General features: G+C 42.6%; 3 protein-coding genes across 3 annotated transcripts in view; 1 reads left to right on the plus strand and 2 right to left on the minus strand.

Moving 5' to 3' along the window:
* rftn1b (raftlin, lipid raft linker 1b) overlaps window positions 1-7,830 on the plus strand; it is a 95,322-nt gene extending 87,492 nt beyond the window's left edge. The window contains exons 9-10 of the mRNA XM_076081164.1: window positions 1,699-1,774; window positions 2,543-7,830. Coding sequence (XP_075937279.1) covers window positions 1,699-1,774; window positions 2,543-3,196 — 730 coding nt within the window. The 3' untranslated portion in view covers window positions 3,197-7,830. The remainder of the gene's footprint in view (window positions 1-1,698; window positions 1,775-2,542) is intronic.
* LOC142937979 (vitelline membrane outer layer protein 1 homolog) lies at window positions 6,867-15,161 on the minus strand. The gene is made up of 5 exons (XM_076081132.1): window positions 14,952-15,161; window positions 14,111-14,223; window positions 12,538-12,844; window positions 7,078-7,179; window positions 6,867-6,884 (listed from the first exon to the last, which is right to left on the minus strand). Exons 1-5 carry the CDS (start codon window positions 15,159-15,161, stop codon window positions 6,867-6,869), a joined length of 750 nt encoding a protein of 249 aa, XP_075937247.1.
* A 1,448-nt stretch (window positions 15,162-16,609) lies between these two features.
* On the minus strand, window positions 16,610-17,852 carry LOC142937980 (HLA class II histocompatibility antigen, DO beta chain-like). Its single transcript, XM_076081133.1, has 4 exons — window positions 17,600-17,852; window positions 17,057-17,338; window positions 16,763-16,884; window positions 16,610-16,615 (listed from the first exon to the last, which is right to left on the minus strand). The coding sequence occupies exons 1-4, from the start codon at window positions 17,850-17,852 to the stop codon at window positions 16,610-16,612; spliced, it is 663 nt and encodes a 220-aa protein (XP_075937248.1).
* Between the last annotated feature and the right edge of the window lie 487 nt (window positions 17,853-18,339).

The raw sequence follows: 18,339 nt of genomic DNA on the forward strand, positions 1-18,339 counted from the left end.
CGAACATACAACAAGGGAACAACAAGGTGCAGACAAATTAGTTCATTATTGCAGGTATCTAAATTAGCTGGAAACTAAATAGTGATCAACATAGATAGTTTAGAGTCTCTTTGGAATAAAAGTCCGCATTTCTTTTGAGTGCAGCATTTGATTTGTCAGGTGTTGTGTATTTTTACAAGTGGCAGTTTGCAGCAGAGGCGGGCAGTAGACTATTTCCCCTTAAAGATGAAGCTGCCATCAGGTACATACACCCAGAAATAGACACAGGTCATTGCTGTTCTATATGGCTTCAAGTTATAATAGTGCGGCTGACACTGATAGCCGAGAGAGGGTTCTGTAAAGGCCTGTAATTTTCTAAGCCATCTACTCCTCTCTGGCTTAATGGGCCGGGGCTTTTGCTGGGAACTCCGGTTAGTCTTCGGCTTTGATTCGCCAGGAAGCCGTCCAGCATTCTTGACAGCCTCGAAAATAGCTTACGGATAAATGGTGGGAGGAAGAAGGTAATGGAAAAAAAGAAGAAGTTGTGGTGGGCTTTGGATGGTTTAGATAGTAAGCCTTCTGCTGGAGGAGTCTCAAGTCCATTTGATGTTGAGAAAGGGAAGATTTGTAGCAGGCTTTTAGGGTTCTGCAGCGATCATAAACCTGCCATCTTTCCTCGTGTGCAAGGTTGAGCTGCCAGCTTAACTTTAGACAGCACCTAACCTTTGTGTGTGTGTGTGTGCGTGTGTGTACCCGAGCGCATGTGTTATTGAACTTGTGTCAGATATATAGCGGCGCAGGACAACATATCTACTTTTTAAGCCGTGTCCAATAATAGCAAGAGATAAATAGAAGGAATAAAGCAAAAACAAACAATAAAACTGCCAAAAATGAGTCTGTCACAGGAGATAAAAGCAGAGTGGTACAAGTAAGCAGGCAGCTAGTTGGAGAGAGAGAGAGATACCCGAAAAGGGCTGTGAGTTGACGAAGACGAGCAGACGGAGGAGTGAGAGTGAGACAAGGAAGCCCACTCAGAAGTGAATCTGCATTTCCTGCCACGATTAATCTGTCAGCGCGAGCACTTGTGCAGATTATCCTTTTCGAGACACAGGAAAGGACTTGTGCACGGGACGGAGGATTATGTTTAGGGAATTGAGGAAAAGAGAAGTAACGCATGTTCTGAGAAGTTAAAAGATGTTCAGGCGGACTTTAAAAATCTGCAACCTTGCGTGTGAAATATCGGTTTCCTTGCGAGACTCAAACATGAGGGGGATGGCGATGACTGATGACAGCGGTGAAGAGGTTGGGCCACAAGCCTATATCCTTGAACTGTCAGATAAGAGTGTAAAGCATGAGCAGTGACCGGCAATCATCCGACTATCTTGATGGAAGGTCAGGAAGAGTGTGGACCAATCTGCGTTATCTCAGGATTTAACGCAAATGAATTATACATATTTATCTTAGAGTTCTGCTGCAATTTTTCAAGCAAATAATCTGTCAGTGTTTGCTAATGAATGTTGAAAAGCAACTGGGAAAAGTTTGCTCCAATCCTTCATCATTTTATGTTTAATCATTTATAAATAAATGTGTGCCAAAAAAAAGGTTTTTGCTAAAGAAATTAACTTATTGAATTGCCAACATTTACAGCTGCTCCTCTTCTTTTTCTCTCTCTCTCTCTCTCTCTCTCTCTCTCTCTCGCTCTCTCTGTTTCTCTTTTAGTGATGGAAGTCTGTCCACCAAACAGATTGTTTTCCTGCAGAGACCCATCTTGGGCCGAAAGAAGAGGGAATCCAAGGTACACAACCTCACATTCCTCTCTGTGTTTCTTGGCTGATGTGTTCTCCCACCAGTCGTTCAGACACCTGCTAACCATCTATCCAGGGCCAACATCACCTTTTGCCACCTCAGTTACGCAGCTGTTTTTGTTCTACTTAGCCAAACACGCACAGAGCGCTGGAACATGTGTGAGGCGACTCCTCTCTGTTTGAGATATCGGGAGTTCCTCAGCAACAGACAAATGTGTTGTTTGGAGAAGCAGGGTTGGTAATGCTTTCTTGGCGACCCTGAATAGCGGCGATAACCTCTAAAGCTAACCTTTGTCCGCAGTGGAATGAATCCACGTTGGCGCTTTCTGTGACCCGAATTTAAACTGCCATCACAACAACAAATTTAATAGGCCTTAAGACTCAGGGAATTGCTTGCGTTAACAAGAGTTTCTTGGCCGGTTCATTGCAGTCTATCTCAGTTCTCTTTATCCCTGCAGTGTGTTGAACCCTGCAGAAGTTGTTCAGGTAATTGACGACATATTGCATTAACTTTTTGCCTGTTTGTTTGGTCAGACTGCAGACCTGGAGGCCACCAATACCTCCCCTCAGAGTGGCCTCAATTTCCTCCTCGGCATCAATGAGACTCATTTGAATTAGCTCGTTATGCCAGTGGAATATTAGATCCGCTGTGATCCATTCTTAATTAAGTCTGTGCGCACTGCTTTGTGCCCAAAAGCATATTTAAAGAGTCACAATGCGCTCCACTAACGGTCTAATGTAAACTTTGAATGTTTCAGAAATTGATCTTCAAGCCCCGAAGCAAGTCCAACAAGAACTGCATCAAAGACACGGCAAAGAACAAGAAGAAGAAAAAAACAAAGACCGAGAAGGATGCAGACGATCCCAAGATTGACGACAGAGAGACGGTTGAGAAAGAGGAAGACCAGAGTAGGGATGAGAGGGTGAACGCAACAGATATAGAGGCAGCAAGAGAAAGTGAGACGTCCAAAGAAAGGGAGGCGAGGTGTGAGGAAGATAGAATGATTGATGATGGGATTGAAATAAGCATTGAAAAGAAAGATGGAGGAGCAGAGACAGAGGACAAAGGAGCAGAACACGGCACAGTGGAAGAGGGAGAAGAAAAGATGGCACTGGAAGGAGTGGGAACAAAAGAGACCGGAGAGCCTTTAGAAAACGGGGAGGTCCAGGAAGTGACGGAAATCGTTGCGACCGTCGAAGCTCGGCGCGAGACCAAAGAAAAAGAAGGCGAGGGCGTGGCAGAAGCTGTGATCGAAAACGGGGTGGAGACAGACGAGGAGAAAGACGAGGGCGAAGAGATCGCGATCAAACACAAGACGGAAGAGCCGGCAGGCGTGGAGGTCATCGCCAAGGAGATCACGGCAGATTCACAGGCCACACCGACTATCGAAAGCCAGGAGAAGGAAGAGTAGCCCCAAGTAGTCCGAGTCAAGATTCTTTTCCACCCTACCTCTCAAATTCCCCCATCGTAAGAACTGGTTCACAGTTGTTGTCCCGGATCCAAATTAAAGGGGCTTCGACCCCAATCGCTGCAGCATTTTCCAAACCGACCAACTTTCATAGACAATTCACCCACAACCTGCCATAGTGTAGCTACAGAGAGATTCCATGTAACGTCAGCCCTAATGCATTATCTCACATACTGAATGTATATATATATATATATATATATCAAACACAGATTTTCAATGTGGAGACACTGGAATAACAGGAGGAGGATCGACAGGGGATTGAAAATCTAGAATGATGCCATGATCAGATTGGAGCGTGTTTTCTTTTTGTTGAAGAATAAACAGTTTAAAGGCCTGGTCACACCAGCAAAATGAATTTCCTTTCAATGGAATTGCAGAAATAATTGAGTTTGTTTGTCAGGGCAAAGTAAATCTTTTCGTAAGCCATCCTGACAGTGTTAAAACTGTACTGGAGGAAGCTATCGTAGCTTAGCTTAGCTGTGTTGTGCCATCCACTTTTAATTCACCTCCTCTGTCAGAATGTAAACTGCTACACAGAATCAGAGTCAATGCTACAAATATGTCTTAAACTGAAACAAAAAATAGCTAGGAGAACTATTAAGAATGCCTAACGCTAGCTTGTTAGCATTTGCAGTTTACCAACTAGCCTTGTGAATAGTCCCTACACCCTAAACTACACTGGGTCACTTTCTGGTGTGACCAGGCCTTTAAGGGAGGAATGTTACATGCGTAGAAATAGAGAAGGAGTAGAACGGACATTCCCACTGAAGTCAATGTAGCAGGATGGTTAGAGCGGCGGCCATTTTTATGTGGAACGTTGCAAAGTGGGCTACTTTCAAATAATCAAATGACCACGGCGAACAGCTCGATGTCCGTTCTACTCCTATTCTATTATTATGGTTGCATGATTTTCAATGGAATGTAATTCTAAGGGTTAATTACATAAACTGAGAGAACAGCAGCGACTGTGGATCGGAGGAAAGCTCTCTGGTTGCGTTTGAGAACCATAAGTCCCAATAGTTGTACCCAGATAAAGCACCCGTTACAAGAGGTACTTATACTGAGAGCAGCTCTTTTTCAGTTTGTGAAGCTGAGAAAAAGACAAGTCACCTCCGAAATCCAGGAGGCAGAATTTTGACAGGTCATCATCCACACGACATGACAATTTTAAGGGCAGGCATCTTTGTGCGATCACAGACCGCATCGCCATTTCCCGTTCCTTCGTTCTGTGCACCAGAGTCAGTCGGTTGTGATGCGGAGGGAACTCGGAGGAGAGTGCTGGTAGAGGTGATGGGAAAGGCGTTTGTTGCGACAGGCAATCCAAAGTAGGGTGAAGAGATAATTGTTTACGCTGAGCTCTAAGCCGTCAAGTGCTTCAAAGAGAGCCGATAATCACTCTTTGGTGTGTGGTGTGCTAAGCTCACCTTGCATACAGAATGTTCCATATTCAGAGCCGAGTCAGATAAGGATGTAAAATTCAGCTGAATGTTTGCAGCTCGGGGGGGGGGGGGGGGGGGGCAAACTCATATTCAGATGCACCTAGTTAGCTCTCACATGCAGGAGTGAGGAATTATTTTTTTGCACAAAAGTTGCATTTAAAAAAAAGAAATTGGATATTTCCAGTCAACGGCCACAAACAAAAGCTCTCATCAGTGCGGGGACACGGTTAAGACCGAGCCTTGTTGTTTACAGGGACCCAAAGGAACTGGAGATCGAGGGGAGAGAAATTGAGACGTAGAAAGAGAGCGAACCAGAAAAGACCGCAGAGGATAAGGGAGTCAAATAAAAGAAATGAATAGGCTCATTCAAAGTAACGGCCGCTTGCGTATGGCATTCCCCCGTTGAGATTCCCTTCATTATTTTACCTCCAGCTCTTTAAGCACCTCTTTCCCAACATCATTTCTGACAATAACCAAGTCATAATGTGCTGTTTCATGGCACCTTGTAGCTTTCCATTTACAAAAAAAGGGGGGGGGGGGGGGTGAAAGGGAGGCAGGAAGGTGGCGACGTTCACGGTGTGGAGCTCTCATTAGCTCACTAATGGCTTTTGTCAGTGGGGTATCTGTCAGGAATCATGCATTTATAATGTGGGTCACTTATTGGGGGATGGATTGAAAGCAAACCCCCCCCTCAACATGTCATGCAAATAGCCTTCAGATTTAAGCTGATGTCATGGGGAATCATGTGCACTGAGGAGGAAGAGTGTGTGCTCAACATTTTGGGAAAAGAAATTACACGCACCTCCTCATACAATATATATATATATCAGAAAGCCTATTTATTAAAATGTTAGCTTTCGGTTAATCAAAAACGTATACTACCTGCTGTCCTGCTTCACACAGGCTATAATTTGTCATAATTTGTATCTTTTGGTTTTATGAGAATGGATGATACTTTGGTCAAGAGAAACGTCTCCTTTTCGGAGATGACACTCTTCAATTACACACAAGTAAGATCGATTATGCTGAATAAGTGCTCTCCTTAATGAATCCGCCCGCCGCTGAGATTTTCAATGTAAAATGGCAAGTGATTTTGTGTAGAGTAGAATATAAAAACTGTGACCAGCTTAGCCTTATTACTATACTGTAAATGCCCCACGATCTGCTTTTTAGAAACGTCCTTTAGAGGCACAAGTGATTTCAGTGTTATATGTTTGTTATAGTGGAACAGGAAAGATTTGCTGCAGCCCGTGTTGGTATTTTTGAAGCGGTTTTTCCCTGTTTTATTACTGGAATTCAGAGTGAGGGGATACAAGTGTTTGTCTATATTGAAGGTAATAGGAGAAATTTTTAAGATGTTTTGAATTTCTTTCTTTTCTTATTATTGTGAATGTTCTGTTTTTGAGTCCAGAGATTTTATTGTGGGCTTCGTGTTGCCTCTGCTGTTTCGCTAAAGCTTGCTAAAGATGTGTTTCTGACCGACGCTTGGAGCTACCTCCCGAGGGCCGTTGTTGGTTTTAAACCCACAAACATAATGCTCTTTGTCCTCTCGCCCTCCACTATGACGGAGTCCAGACCCGTGGGCGGGATCGCTAATGGCAGACGAGGTCAAGGGTCATATTTGAGCCAGAATGGATTTTTTCACAGCTGTATGCTGGAGTTTGAAGGAGCACGTGACAAATGACCACTCTGATAATATTGAATTAGGATATGAAGTCATATCATATTCTCTGTGGTGTTTTCTTTTCTTTCTTTTTTTTTATCTTCCTTCTCTCAGCTGCTTTTAGCTTTCGGCTCTTTGAGCTTTAATAAGCACTTATTGTATTCAAGGAATATTTGAAGCTACCTGTGGCATCAGAGCTGCTGGGGGAGCAAATCAGCTGTCACTCAGCTGTCACTTTCACGCGTTTGTCAGGATGTGACAAATATGAATTATTATGAAAGGCAATACCAAAAGACGCCTTTTGATAGCCGACGAGCTCATTGGGAATATTTTGACAAAATGTCCCCACTGGATCCTGGTCAACGTATTTCGACAGATTTAATCAATTTCTTCATTTTCCCCGTCGTCGAGATAAACATAACTGTCATCTACTGTATCTGCTTTATGAATTTGTTTCAGTATTCCTTCTCTTTTTTTTGTTGTTTTTTTTCATCTGAAACTGTGACATTTATTCCCCTTTGGCATCCTGTGAAAACAGACAGATCAGATTCCACAACATCTAGAAGAGCAGACTTTGGAAACATCGGTTAGGGGCGAGGTGATGTCATGTGACATGACTGAGTTTCCGACTCCTCCTACGGTCCGGTTGGACTTCCACAAGCAAAGATGGTCGTAACCTTGACTACAGTTACAGGCGGCCCTGCATCCGCCCGTCCTACCTGAGGCCGCGGCCTCCCTGATAAGGGCTGATTGGTGGCAGTGCAGTCTGACCTCTGACACGAGTACACTTCAGGGACTGTCGGTAATTGAGATTTGTTTTCCTGGTAAAAGAAAAACACAGACAGGGAGAGAAAAGCGAGGCAGGATCTCACACTTCATCAGCTAAATGATGCTGAACCACGTTCGTGAAAAGGAGGAGACCTTTGACTAATGTTCGACTGAAATATACATTTGCAGCTCTCTGCCCATTTGTGTAAAAAAAATACAAAACAAAATACAAAAAAGATCATATACAGTTTCCTGTCTTCTATCAGCATAATCGTCTCTGAGCCTCAATAGTGGCGCTGGTGCAATCGTTCTTGGTGACGCTGTAAAGAAAAATAAAACGCAATGGTTCATTTCCTGTGTGCTACTATGATGTGAAATGGGCAGAGTAGAAATGACAGAACATGATACAATAGGATGCCGTCTTTTTGGGGTTTTTTTCTTCTGCGTTGTCACTTTAGCTTGCTCACAGCCTCTGGAAAATGTATTCTTAGGTTTTTGTCTCTGATGTTTTTTTTTATCACCTCGGCTGCCATCTTGAATGTTGAGTATCTTTGATCATGTGCCGTTGTCACTTGCATAGCAGTGTTTGCTATCGAGGAGGATAAAAGTACTCTTTATCTTTGCTATCCCGAGTATGTCCACATTCCTATTGTTCATGACATCTGTACAATTTGTATATTATAAAATGATTTATATTTAATGTGTACACGTGTCGTTGCTTCTTTTTGTGTCAGAGGAAATACGGGATCTGTTTGTTGAGGCAGCGGCTATTAAAAATAACCGAGGTGCTTAAGCACAAAGCTTTTCAGGGATTATAGTTTGGCTCTAGATTTGACTCGTAAACTCGTAACTTTATTCCCTCAGTAGTATAAATATTCTTGCAGTATTTTCCTCTGTATGTATGGTATTTTTCCACACATTTGAGCATAAAACTACAGCGCGTATATAAGGTTGCCACATAGCAAAGTGACATTCACATAATTATGTATATTTATTTTGCATCCGTATGAGGAAGTGACCACAGAGCTGCCTCTCCAGTCTGCAAAACACTCACAAGACAGAGATTATAGAGAGAAAGAAAACATCAAGAGAAGACGGAGCGGATTAGAGCACTACATCTTTACCTAAAACCTTGAGAATCAGCAGACACAATGGACAGTGCTCGAGCGACCTCTGTGCCATTAACCAGCAAAAGAAATGTGTTCAGGTGTCACACAAGGACGGTCCACGCTGTCTTTGGAGAAAGAAAAAACGGGGAAAAAAATTAGAGGAAAAAATGGCAACTTCAGTTCACTGAACGCAGTGAAGATACAAAAAGAAGCAGAATGAGAAAACTTGTTGGTTGTTTTTTTTGTCTTTTTAAATCTGCTCCATCTGGTTATTACCTTCATGACTGTGGAGACCTTAGAATAGCTCGACGTTATAGTTATTACACCCTCACCCATACAGCACAAAACAGCAATACCATTTATCATGCCCTTACATCAAAACAATGCCATTCTGCCCCAAACCTCTCCCTCATGCGTCAATATTTCACATAAAAGCCGAGGCCGGCTGCCATGATAATAACCCTACAGTGTTTTATGAACAGAGTATATTTACAGTTGAGTCAACACAGCCGGTGTGATCTATAAGTCATGAGCTGGGAGCCCAGGGGAGCTTAAGGTCATTAAGACGAGGGCTTTGCCTTCGACTAAAACCACCAACCCCTCGTCCATTCTGTTCACTACAGGAGGCGTTAATTGCTCTGGAGGCAGATTGGGGACCGCTGGCGAGCCGCTAAGCTGGTCAGAAACACTCTGAGGCTGCGGTTTGGACATTAGACATGTGACCCGGGGCGTTACATCCTCGCTGTGTAGACCCAGAGGTAACGCTACGCAAAAAAACTTGCTGAGGTTGCAGCATGTTTTTAAATAATAAAGTTCCTCTTGAGAGTCGGAGGAATGTTGTTTTCCGTGATTGTGGTAGAAGATGTCATTACAGCATTCAGGCCGGATTTGATGTTGATTCAATGCAGGCTTTGGGGCCTTTGTGCCCAGAGGGCCTCTGTGGTTCACTAAGAGGTGGAGCTATACGGCGGTTCCAGGTGTTCAGCGCTGAATTGATTGATCCAGAATTCATTACACGCATGAAATCAATCTAAAAATGCTTTTATTAGATGTGTCCTGTCACAAAAGTTTAGTTTTTTGTTTTTTTCTGGTGAGATGTAGGTTCAAGTTCCCCTTGACGCTGCACTGCCATCTAGTGGCTGTCCAAGGGCTTGTGTGCATCATCTTTAATTTATCAAATTTAAAAAAGACAAGGTTTCAGATTCTCCATTGAGACAATTTACAACTTTTCTCAATCACTTAGGTTTTTAAAGGCTTCATAAGTGCAACGCAGTAGATGTAAACGTCCTCCTCTGTGCGGTGTAGTTGCAACATAGGTGTGTTGTTGTACTCACCTGTCTGCAGGTCATGCGCACCGCAAATTCCTCCACAATCTGCTCCAGTTGAAGTCCTCTGCTAGTTCATTCTTCATCCATAACCAGTCCATTTAACTTCTCATTGTCCCAGTATAACCAGTCCATTTAACTTCTCATTGTCCCAGTATAACCAGTCCATTTAACTTCTCTTTGTCCCAGTATAACCAGTCCATTTAACTTCTCTTTGTCCCAGTATAACCAGTCCATTTAACTTCTCATTGTCCCAGTATAACCAGTCCATTTAACTTCTCATTGTCCCAGTATAACCAGTCCATTTAACTTCTCATTGTCCCAGTATAACCAGTCCATTTAACTTCTCATTGTCCCAGTATAACCAGTCCATTTAACTTCTCATTGTCCCAGTATAACCAGTCCATTTAACTTCTCATTGTCCCAGTATAACCAGTCCATTTAACTTCTCATTGTCCCAGTATAACCAGTCCATTTAACTTCTCATTGTCCCAGTATAACGAGTCAATTTAACTTCTCATTGTCCCAGTATAACCAGTCCATTTAACTTCTCTTTGTCCCAGTATAACCAGTCCATTTAACTTCTCTTTGTCCCAGTATAACCAGTCCATTTAACTTCTCTTTGTCCCAGTATAACCAGTCCATTTAACTTCTCTTTGTCCCAGTATAACCAGTCCATTTAACTTCTCATTGTCCCAGTATAACCAGTCCATTTAACTTCTCATTGTCCCAGTATAACCAGTCCATTTAACTTCTCTTTGTCCCAGTATAACCAGTCAATTTAACTTCTCATTGTCCCAGTATAACCAGTCCATTTAACTTCTCTTTGTCCCAGTATAACCAGTCCATTTAACTTCTCTTTGTCCCAGTATAACCAGTCCACTCAGCATCTCTGTCCTTGGGAGGGTGCAGGCAGCAGAAAGGTCTCCCACACCTTAATGAATGTGAAAGTTCATCTGTGAAGTCACCTGGAAGCTTCCCCACGAGCATGTTAGCATTTAGCATGTTAGCCACACCCAGCATGCACCTGTGTCCAGGTGTGTTTGATTTGGGTCACGTAGCGTGCTGGCTAGGTGGGGAATTAAACCAGGGATTAACTAAGGTAGATGGAACTTTTTACTTATTTTTTTTAAACCTATGTACATCTTATTCCTATCTGACAGTATCATATATTTAGTGTATCAGCTTATTCCAACCCTCCATTTAGACTGTATAGATTATATTTAAACATCTCACCCCTGACTCCATGTTTAAATGTGTTTTACCTGATATAGTCTAGATTCCTTGTGCATTATTTCATACTCATTTCCCTAAAATTCAGCCTGACATTTTGGTAATTTGAAGATGACACATTCTGTAGAAACTGTAGAAACAAAAACATGCGATGGATATAGATGTATTTAACATTTCAAACTTGAAATACGTTCACTCCTCCAACCCCATATTCATTTTTTCAAACGGACCAAACGAGTGCGCTCGAGCATCTGACTCCAATAAGCACACTTTGAACTTCAGATATGAGGTCATTTTGAGTGTATTCATTACCATAACAGAGAAGCGCCCTGTAGCTGTGTGTTGAAGACTATAATCACTTTTCCTTGACTTGCAAAATCTTCTGGAAACCATTACCGCAGTGTTTGATAACGTCCTCCAGTCCCCTCCCCAACTCTCCGCACACACTCTGTGTTAGCAGATTAACCGCCCGCCGATTAATTAACACAATTACCTCTGTGTGTCTTATCAACCTTTGCCAGGCCTTAAGCTGTAAATTAATTAATATCCCCTCTCTTGTCATTTCTTAATTACCTAAGTTCCGGTAGGAATTCTGGGAAAGGCCTGTGTCAGCGGCTCGGTTTTGTGCTCACGCTTACTACGGCTGTGCCGTGAGCTCATTGGTTCATTAGACAGGATGTGAAAACACGCTGCTCTCACGCTGATGAGAAGGTGATGAGGGGACGACGTGATGTAAAAAGAGGCTCTTCAGACGAGGGCTTGGTTTGAAGCGGCGCTCCTTAATCTTTCTCTTTTCCCCGCTGAAGGTGACACTCGACTTTGTTTGGAGAGCCGGGTGTTCTGACAAATAACTCAGTTTATTGGAGACGGCTGCTCTAAACTCTGATCTCAGGCGTATTTGAGTTCTTAAAAAGGAAGGAACTGACAGAATACAGAACAAGACCTTCAAGTTCTGGCAAATCATGAAAGAGACAGCCGCAGTTCAAACGAGCAGTTTATTATTTGTCAGCTGTGAGGGCGTTGGAGACGGACTGAATCAAACTGATCAGACCTGATGGATGTTCACCTGCCGATCACTGCCAACGAAAACACCAAACACAAGTTGATAAACAGCCATGAAATGCTCTGTATATATAGAATATATTACATTTGACATTTGAATCGTTTCATAGTCATCCTGCAAACTTCTTATACCTTAACCTGAAGTGAAATGATTTTGTAACTAAGCACCATTTCCTCTAAAATCTAATCTGAAATTAGACAAATCGTCTCGTGAATGTGATTTGAAGTTAGCTCATGAATGAGATTTTGAAGGGCTTTGATTTTGAAATGCTACATCCGAATGTCCTGGTTCTGTCTGAGTGACACCTTGAGGTGGTCTGCTATTGACCTGTAGTGACAGGCCCAAAACTTTCTGGATTTATTTATTCCTCCCAAACTTCTCCATGCCTGGAAATTGCTATTTCCAAATTCCATGACTTTTTCATGACCATATAAACCCTGAGAACCTTCAAGCCAACATGGTGAAGAAGTCCTTAAAGGGCTCAGAATAAAATATTTTACTGCTGAATATTCTTGCCTCTTGCGGCAGGTTATAGGGTAAGAGTGTAGGGTTACAGTAAACGGCAACTCTGTCTGAAATAAAATTGGTCTCAAAATACCTGCTGTACATTGTGTGAATGTGTCATTAACCCCTCAACCACTTCTGGGATTTTGGTTTTTAATAAACAGCCCTGAGTCCTACCTGCTGAGGCTTGGCACAGCAATGGAAGCGCACATCGTTGAGGCTGGAGTCGTCCAGGCCGTACTGGTATTCCTCCATCTTGGTCTCGATGCCACAGATTCCTCCATTGCCACACACCTGGCTCCAGAGGCCGTACTCCCCCCAGTCGGTGCCGGGCCCCTCCAGCGTCGGGTTGCTGCTGCAGCGGAACTTGATGTTGTTGACGGCCGTGTCGTCGCCGAACAGACCCTGATGGGGCTCCACGTTGATCTGGAAAGAGGTGAGCACGCCACTGGGGCAGTACTGGGGCTGGGACCAGTCACCGAAGCTGGACAGGAGAGGAGGAAATGCAAGAGAGGGGTTGGAGGGGGAGGGGACAAAAAAAAAATCAGGATGAGATCCAATGAGGGCTGGAAACACTGGAGGGAAGTCATTTGCAATCGTGGCAGACACAGCTCTTACATTTCCCCTCTGAACATGATGGGAAACTGCCCGTCTGCAGCTTCCTGCTGTTTCCTACTTTATTTATCTGACTCTTATTTGACCTTATAGAACAGCCAGGTTAGTCCCACTGGGATCAAGGATCTCTTTCACAAGAGAGATCTGGCCCCAGCAACAAACAGCTGCATGTTTAAAGACATATAACCAACATTTCAGAGTAAGGGGCAGACGAGCTCAAGGAGGGTAAAGGAAAGCATATTTCTATTGACGTGTTGAGTGATGTTAGTTATTAGAATCACTCCCTGACATAAAAATCATTTTAAACAAATCATTTTAGAGGACACATAAAATGTACACAGATCAATGGTAAATGTATAGTTGCTTGACAGCGGTTGCACTTTTAAACAAAACTCTCTTGTAAAGGATCAAATCACATGCTGCAGCTTTATTGAACTGCCATGAAAATCTGTTTTTTATAGGTGCAGCACTTATTGCAGTTGAAGCACTGACTTTATTAATTGTTAATAAAGAATTTACTACGACTTCATACATCAGATGTGAGGCATTACAACTAATAACTTTTGTGTTGCCAGGTTGTGAAAACTTCCTTTGACCGGTTAGATGACCTTTTAAATCAATACAATTTTAACTTAAATCTTAAAAGCTTAAATACTTTTTTGAAAGTATTTTATTAATTTTACACCCACGTTGTATTTTTACCAGATCCACTTTGTTTTATGTTGTTTTTTAGTTGTTCTCATTTGATGATTATCTTATTTTATTGTATTTTAGGTGTGGTAAGTTTATGGTGATAATGAAGTGTATAAGTTCTTATTCTTATTATTCTTATAGAACAGGACTACATACAATCTGGACTCATATTTGATGATCAAAAATCTGCATCAATGACTTATAACATATATAACTGCTGACTTAATTGCTTATAAGAAAGTCACAAACCCATAAGCATCTGTTAAAGGGTTAATAATGTTTATAAATGCATTATTACCAACAAAAAAGGGACGAAAACCAGTCACTGGGATTTATCAATGGCATACAACTGATCTATAAAGCTTCAACCAATGCTTAACCATTAATTAGCCCTTTATAAAGCGCTCTTCATTAGAAGGTGGTACCTTCGCGAGCTACTTACTAGCCCGTGTGGGATTCAATTGAATACAGGAAGCCTCGGTTCTCGTCTTTGGCACAGATGAGGCGGATTCCATTCAGAGCAGTGTCGTCCGCCCCGTACTGGTTTGCCTCCACCTGGGGAAACAGAGAACAATTCCCAGAGCAGCTCTGGTCAAACCAGCTTATCTTATTCTGGTGAAGCTGCTGCCAAATCTGGTGTGAAAGCCCATATGTGACGGCTTGTCAGACTTGTTCCGCACGCAGGTTTACAGGAGCAGATTGATTGCTGTAATCGTTCCTCCTCTCCTTGATGGCTGTGAAGTGATCTTTTTCTAACGCAACTCCGATATGAGATGGGGAGACAAGATGGAAGTTTCTTTCAAAGTCTCTTTTGTACAAATGCACTCTCTGTGTTTCCCTGTTGGTGCTGTCGCTGAGGGAATTTAAAACTCTAAAGATCACAACTTTGGTAGAAACACATTTGATTTGACTAACTCAGACCGCTTTGTCTGAATTTAGGAGTGCATTTGTGCACAGAACGAATACTGGGAATTGTAACCATCATCTCTTACACTGAAATCTTGTTCGCAAAAGATAAGAGGAACAATTAATGCGACCAAAAAGAATGCTGATTTAAAAAACCTGCCTTCAAGCTTCTCCACAAGTTGGCTTTAATATCTGTGTCTTCACTTTCAAATCCAAAGTAAAAGGAGAAGGTAAAAGCTGCACAACTCTGACGTATTTATTTCAACATCAGCAAACAGATCTCATCCCCTGAATCTTCTGTCTTTTGAGTGTGTTTCCCTCATTTTTCTTCTTTGAAATAGAATATTTGTAAGATGTGACCGAGTCGGTGTCTTTACCCTGAGACTGAAGCCGACAGCAAAGAACTTGTCAGGGCACATCTCGGGCCAGGTCCAGTTCCCAAACTTCTCCCCGTTGCTGACGGTGAGCAGAGATCTGTGCTGTCTGCTGCTGAAGGCCTCGCCGGCTCGCTGCAGAAAGACTTTCTCCTCACACAACCCACCGGACAGCACAGCCAGCACGGCCACAGCGGTGAAGAGACTTGCCATGTTGATAGCAGTGAGTCAGTGTTTCACTCCGAAACGCCAGCTAACAAGCACCGAGGGTTCAGGCTCAAAGCTCTCATATAGCCTCCCAGTCAATTCAGAAATAGTCCACTCGTATCAGGTTGAATCATTTACAGAGTGGCGTGGGATTGAACAGCTGGTGTTGGAGAAAGAAGAGTTTTTTTTTCTCTCATTGAAGTTCAGAAACACAGAGTCTCTCTGTAACAGCACATTCATCTTTAGCATCACAACATGCTGTGAATCTAGTAGGGATCTAACATTTAACACAGGTCCGTGCTTCACAAATGTAATCCACAGGATGAAATTCAGCAGCAACAGAACCTTTCACACTTGTAATCGACGTTGCAAAGGCCGCTGTTGTCCAAGAGTAATAGTTTATAGATTGAGAAGTGCAGTGCCACTGAATAAGCAGAAAAGGTTTATTTTGTCTCGCTGTGACAGAAAGGGCGGACATCACACCGTATCACTGTGGACTGAGAAAGTCGATATATACTGAATTGAGGAAAACAGCCTAATACTCGGATTATGGTGTCATTGATAAAGCTATCACTGGATCCATACATCTTCACAGGCCGACATGATATCTGTACACATTCTCTGACATTATCTACATGCATAGCAGGACAATTATTAGCAAGGATGGTATAGGCTGACAAAACATTTTTACAGACCGGATGAATTCCAGTGTAAGTTTTTGCATTTTGTAGTATAACTGTACATGCCACTGTAAATACATCAACATACAGAATACAAACAGGGTCACAGCTGCCACTGACTGCATGCCCTTGGTTTTCTGACAATGATCTACTTCTTGGGTAGCTTGGGGGCAGCAGTAACACCTTGAAGGGTGATATGGTGCACTTGTTAGCAAACAGCAACTTGTTACACAACCAGTAGGTCCAGAAATGATTCTGTGTACAGTTCTGAATCGACACCTTTAAATACCTGCTCTGTCTGTCTGTGTTCTGTTGAGTTTAAATTGAGTTTTCAAATAAACATTTCATTTTTTTACGTATTTTATGGGATTAATAAAATACTTTGTTCTGTAATAGACATATAGATCATATAGAACACACACATGAGTCTTATGTGTGAGACAGTCATTGTAAGTGACAGGTCGGACACCTTAATCCTACAAAATGATCATAACACAACGTTGGAACAATTCATGGCACTTTCTTTCTTGAAGGATAACATGTCAGTTGAGTCCTTGGTTGACAAAAAAATGATAAAGGAGAAACTCTGCCATGTCAGCGGGGACAGTTCCATAATAAACTAACAGCATTTCATCTTCCCACAATGCCGTTTTTCTCCTTTTTCACAAAACATGGCTCTTAGCTGAGCTTTATTATGTCTTATTCTGTTAGAAAATCAATAATTCTGAGGGATGCCGTGGAGATGTGTGTCCTTGACTGCCTAATGGACTGAAGTCAAACCTGGAACATGAAAAGAAAGTGTTATAAAACCTGAAGACCTGTTTCATTTCATAACTTCACTGCGCCAGTTTTTTCGACAGTCTGACAATGAAAACGATGAACTCGGCACAGAAGAAAAGAGAACGGTTTCATGATACGGACGCTGACGTCAACACACCTCTGTTTCCACCAGTAGTAAGCTGCTCCACCAGCGGCTGCAGTGAAGCCGAGGAAGAAGAAGATGATCCCCACAGTCATCTTCAGGTATTTAGCATCCAGTGAAGAGGTGTCTAAGTGAGAGGAAAAATGAGCATTTAAGCATACTTGGTTACTTATCCAGTACCTTTCAAGAGTTCAATGTTGTAAGGTGACATGAAGATAAAGTTAGCAAGCCTTAGGGACATCATGCTGCAGTGTTGTTTATTTCCAAGTCATCTATCAGTATAACTTTGTGTTTTCTACCCCAGTCCACCTCCAGGCTCTTCCTCAGGCTGCTGTGGTCCACCCTGCAGCTCACCCTCTCCCCTCTTCTGGGTGTGAGCTCCAGGTAAGAGTGAAGCTGGAAGCTCCAGTCCCCGTCGGCCAGGGTGTCCGTGGACGACACATCGGTGTTGATCTCTGCCCCGTCTCTCAGCCAGCTCACCCTCACTTCCTGGGGGAAAAAGCCCACAACGCTGCACTCCAGCATGGTTCTCTTCCCGTAGTCAGCCGGCTCGGCTGGATGGACCTTGACGACCGGAGGCACTGAGGTGCAGAAATGATTAGAGCAAAAGATTAGCTGAATGACCTGCTGGATGTGGAGGCTGCTTCAAGGCACAGTGCAGAAGAGCGATGCCGGGGCTAAACACTTTTCTTCAGGCCATTTAATTAAAGAACGGGGAGAGAACAATTGTTTCCCTTTTCCACTGAAGGAAATTAAGCCAAATGAATTGGCACTGTTAGGCCTGTAATATCCTGTTTCCAAACCTCCTCCAAAGAATGAGTAGGAATCACAGAAACACATACCCAATCTATCCAGTGTGCTCCTTCTGAATAATCGTGCGTCGTATCTGCAGAGAGTCTCCACTTGTCTTTTTCTTTCTTCCATTTTCCAAGCCTGGCTGTTATAATGGGCCGCGTTCCTCATGCCGTATTCTCCAAAGCCAACGTACTTCCCGACCCGAGAGTCATACAGGGTGACAATCTTCTGGTTAAAAAGGTTTTTCACAAAGAAGACCACGTCCGTGATGTTGTCGCCATACTCACAGTCATATATCATCTGGTATACATAGCCCCCTAACGGACAGAAAATCAGTTAGTACAGACAGACAACGGTGGCAATCATTTGTTTTACTGCACATTGGCTGAACAAAAGCTCCTTTGTTCTATTTCAAAGACGAAGGAATCTGCAGACAAATTAAACAATACGTCAACTCAAGTCTATTGGATGTAATGCAACTTTCATTTCCTCTTCAGGATGAGTCACAATGATCTTGACTTTTTATGCTGCGCCTTCATCCGGTCAAAATCCTAATTTATGACTTTTAGTTTATGACCAAATACCTGCAAAACAAACACTTGACAGGATATTTTCCTTAAACAACTTCTGTCTCAACTAAAAAGCTATAAACTGAGTGTAAGCAACTCAGTTTTACAGAAGTATTTCTCTATTGCATCATAAAGTGTGCCTGCATGTTATTTTATCAACCTCTTGTCCCACTCATTTAACAAATAACGTAATAGTTATACGTAAATACAAGCTAAAA

The sequence above is a fragment of the Anarhichas minor genome, unplaced genomic scaffold (genome assembly GCF_050575085.1).
Source record: "Anarhichas minor isolate MPS153535 unplaced genomic scaffold, ASM5057508v1 ptg000079l, whole genome shotgun sequence".
Taxonomy (NCBI): domain Eukaryota; kingdom Metazoa; phylum Chordata; class Actinopteri; order Perciformes; family Anarhichadidae; genus Anarhichas; species Anarhichas minor.

Excerpts from the sequence above, each read along its gene's own strand:
- LOC142937979 (XM_076081132.1), bottom strand. The coding sequence starts at position 15,161 with ATGGCAAGTCTCTTCACCGCTGTGGCCGTGCTGGCTGTGCTGTCCGGT. Across the intron at positions 14,224-14,951 it reads CTGTCGGCTTCAGTCTCAGG|GTGGAGGCAAACCAGTACGG; the intron begins GTAAAGACACCG and ends CTGTTTCCCCAG. Across the intron at positions 7,180-12,537 it reads GCTGTGCCAAGCCTCAGCAG|GAAAACAAATCTCAATTACC; the intron begins GTAGGACTCAGG and ends TTCTTTTACCAG.
- LOC142937980 (XM_076081133.1), bottom strand. The coding sequence starts at position 17,852 with ATGATATATGACTGTGAGTATGGCGACAACATCACGGACGTGGTCTTC. Across the intron at positions 17,339-17,599 it reads GAGCACACTGGATAGATTGG|TGCCTCCGGTCGTCAAGGTC; the intron begins GTATGTGTTTCT and ends TCTGCACCTCAG. Across the intron at positions 16,885-17,056 it reads GAGCCTGGAGGTGGACTGGG|ACACCTCTTCACTGGATGCT; the intron begins GTAGAAAACACA and ends CCTCTCACTTAG.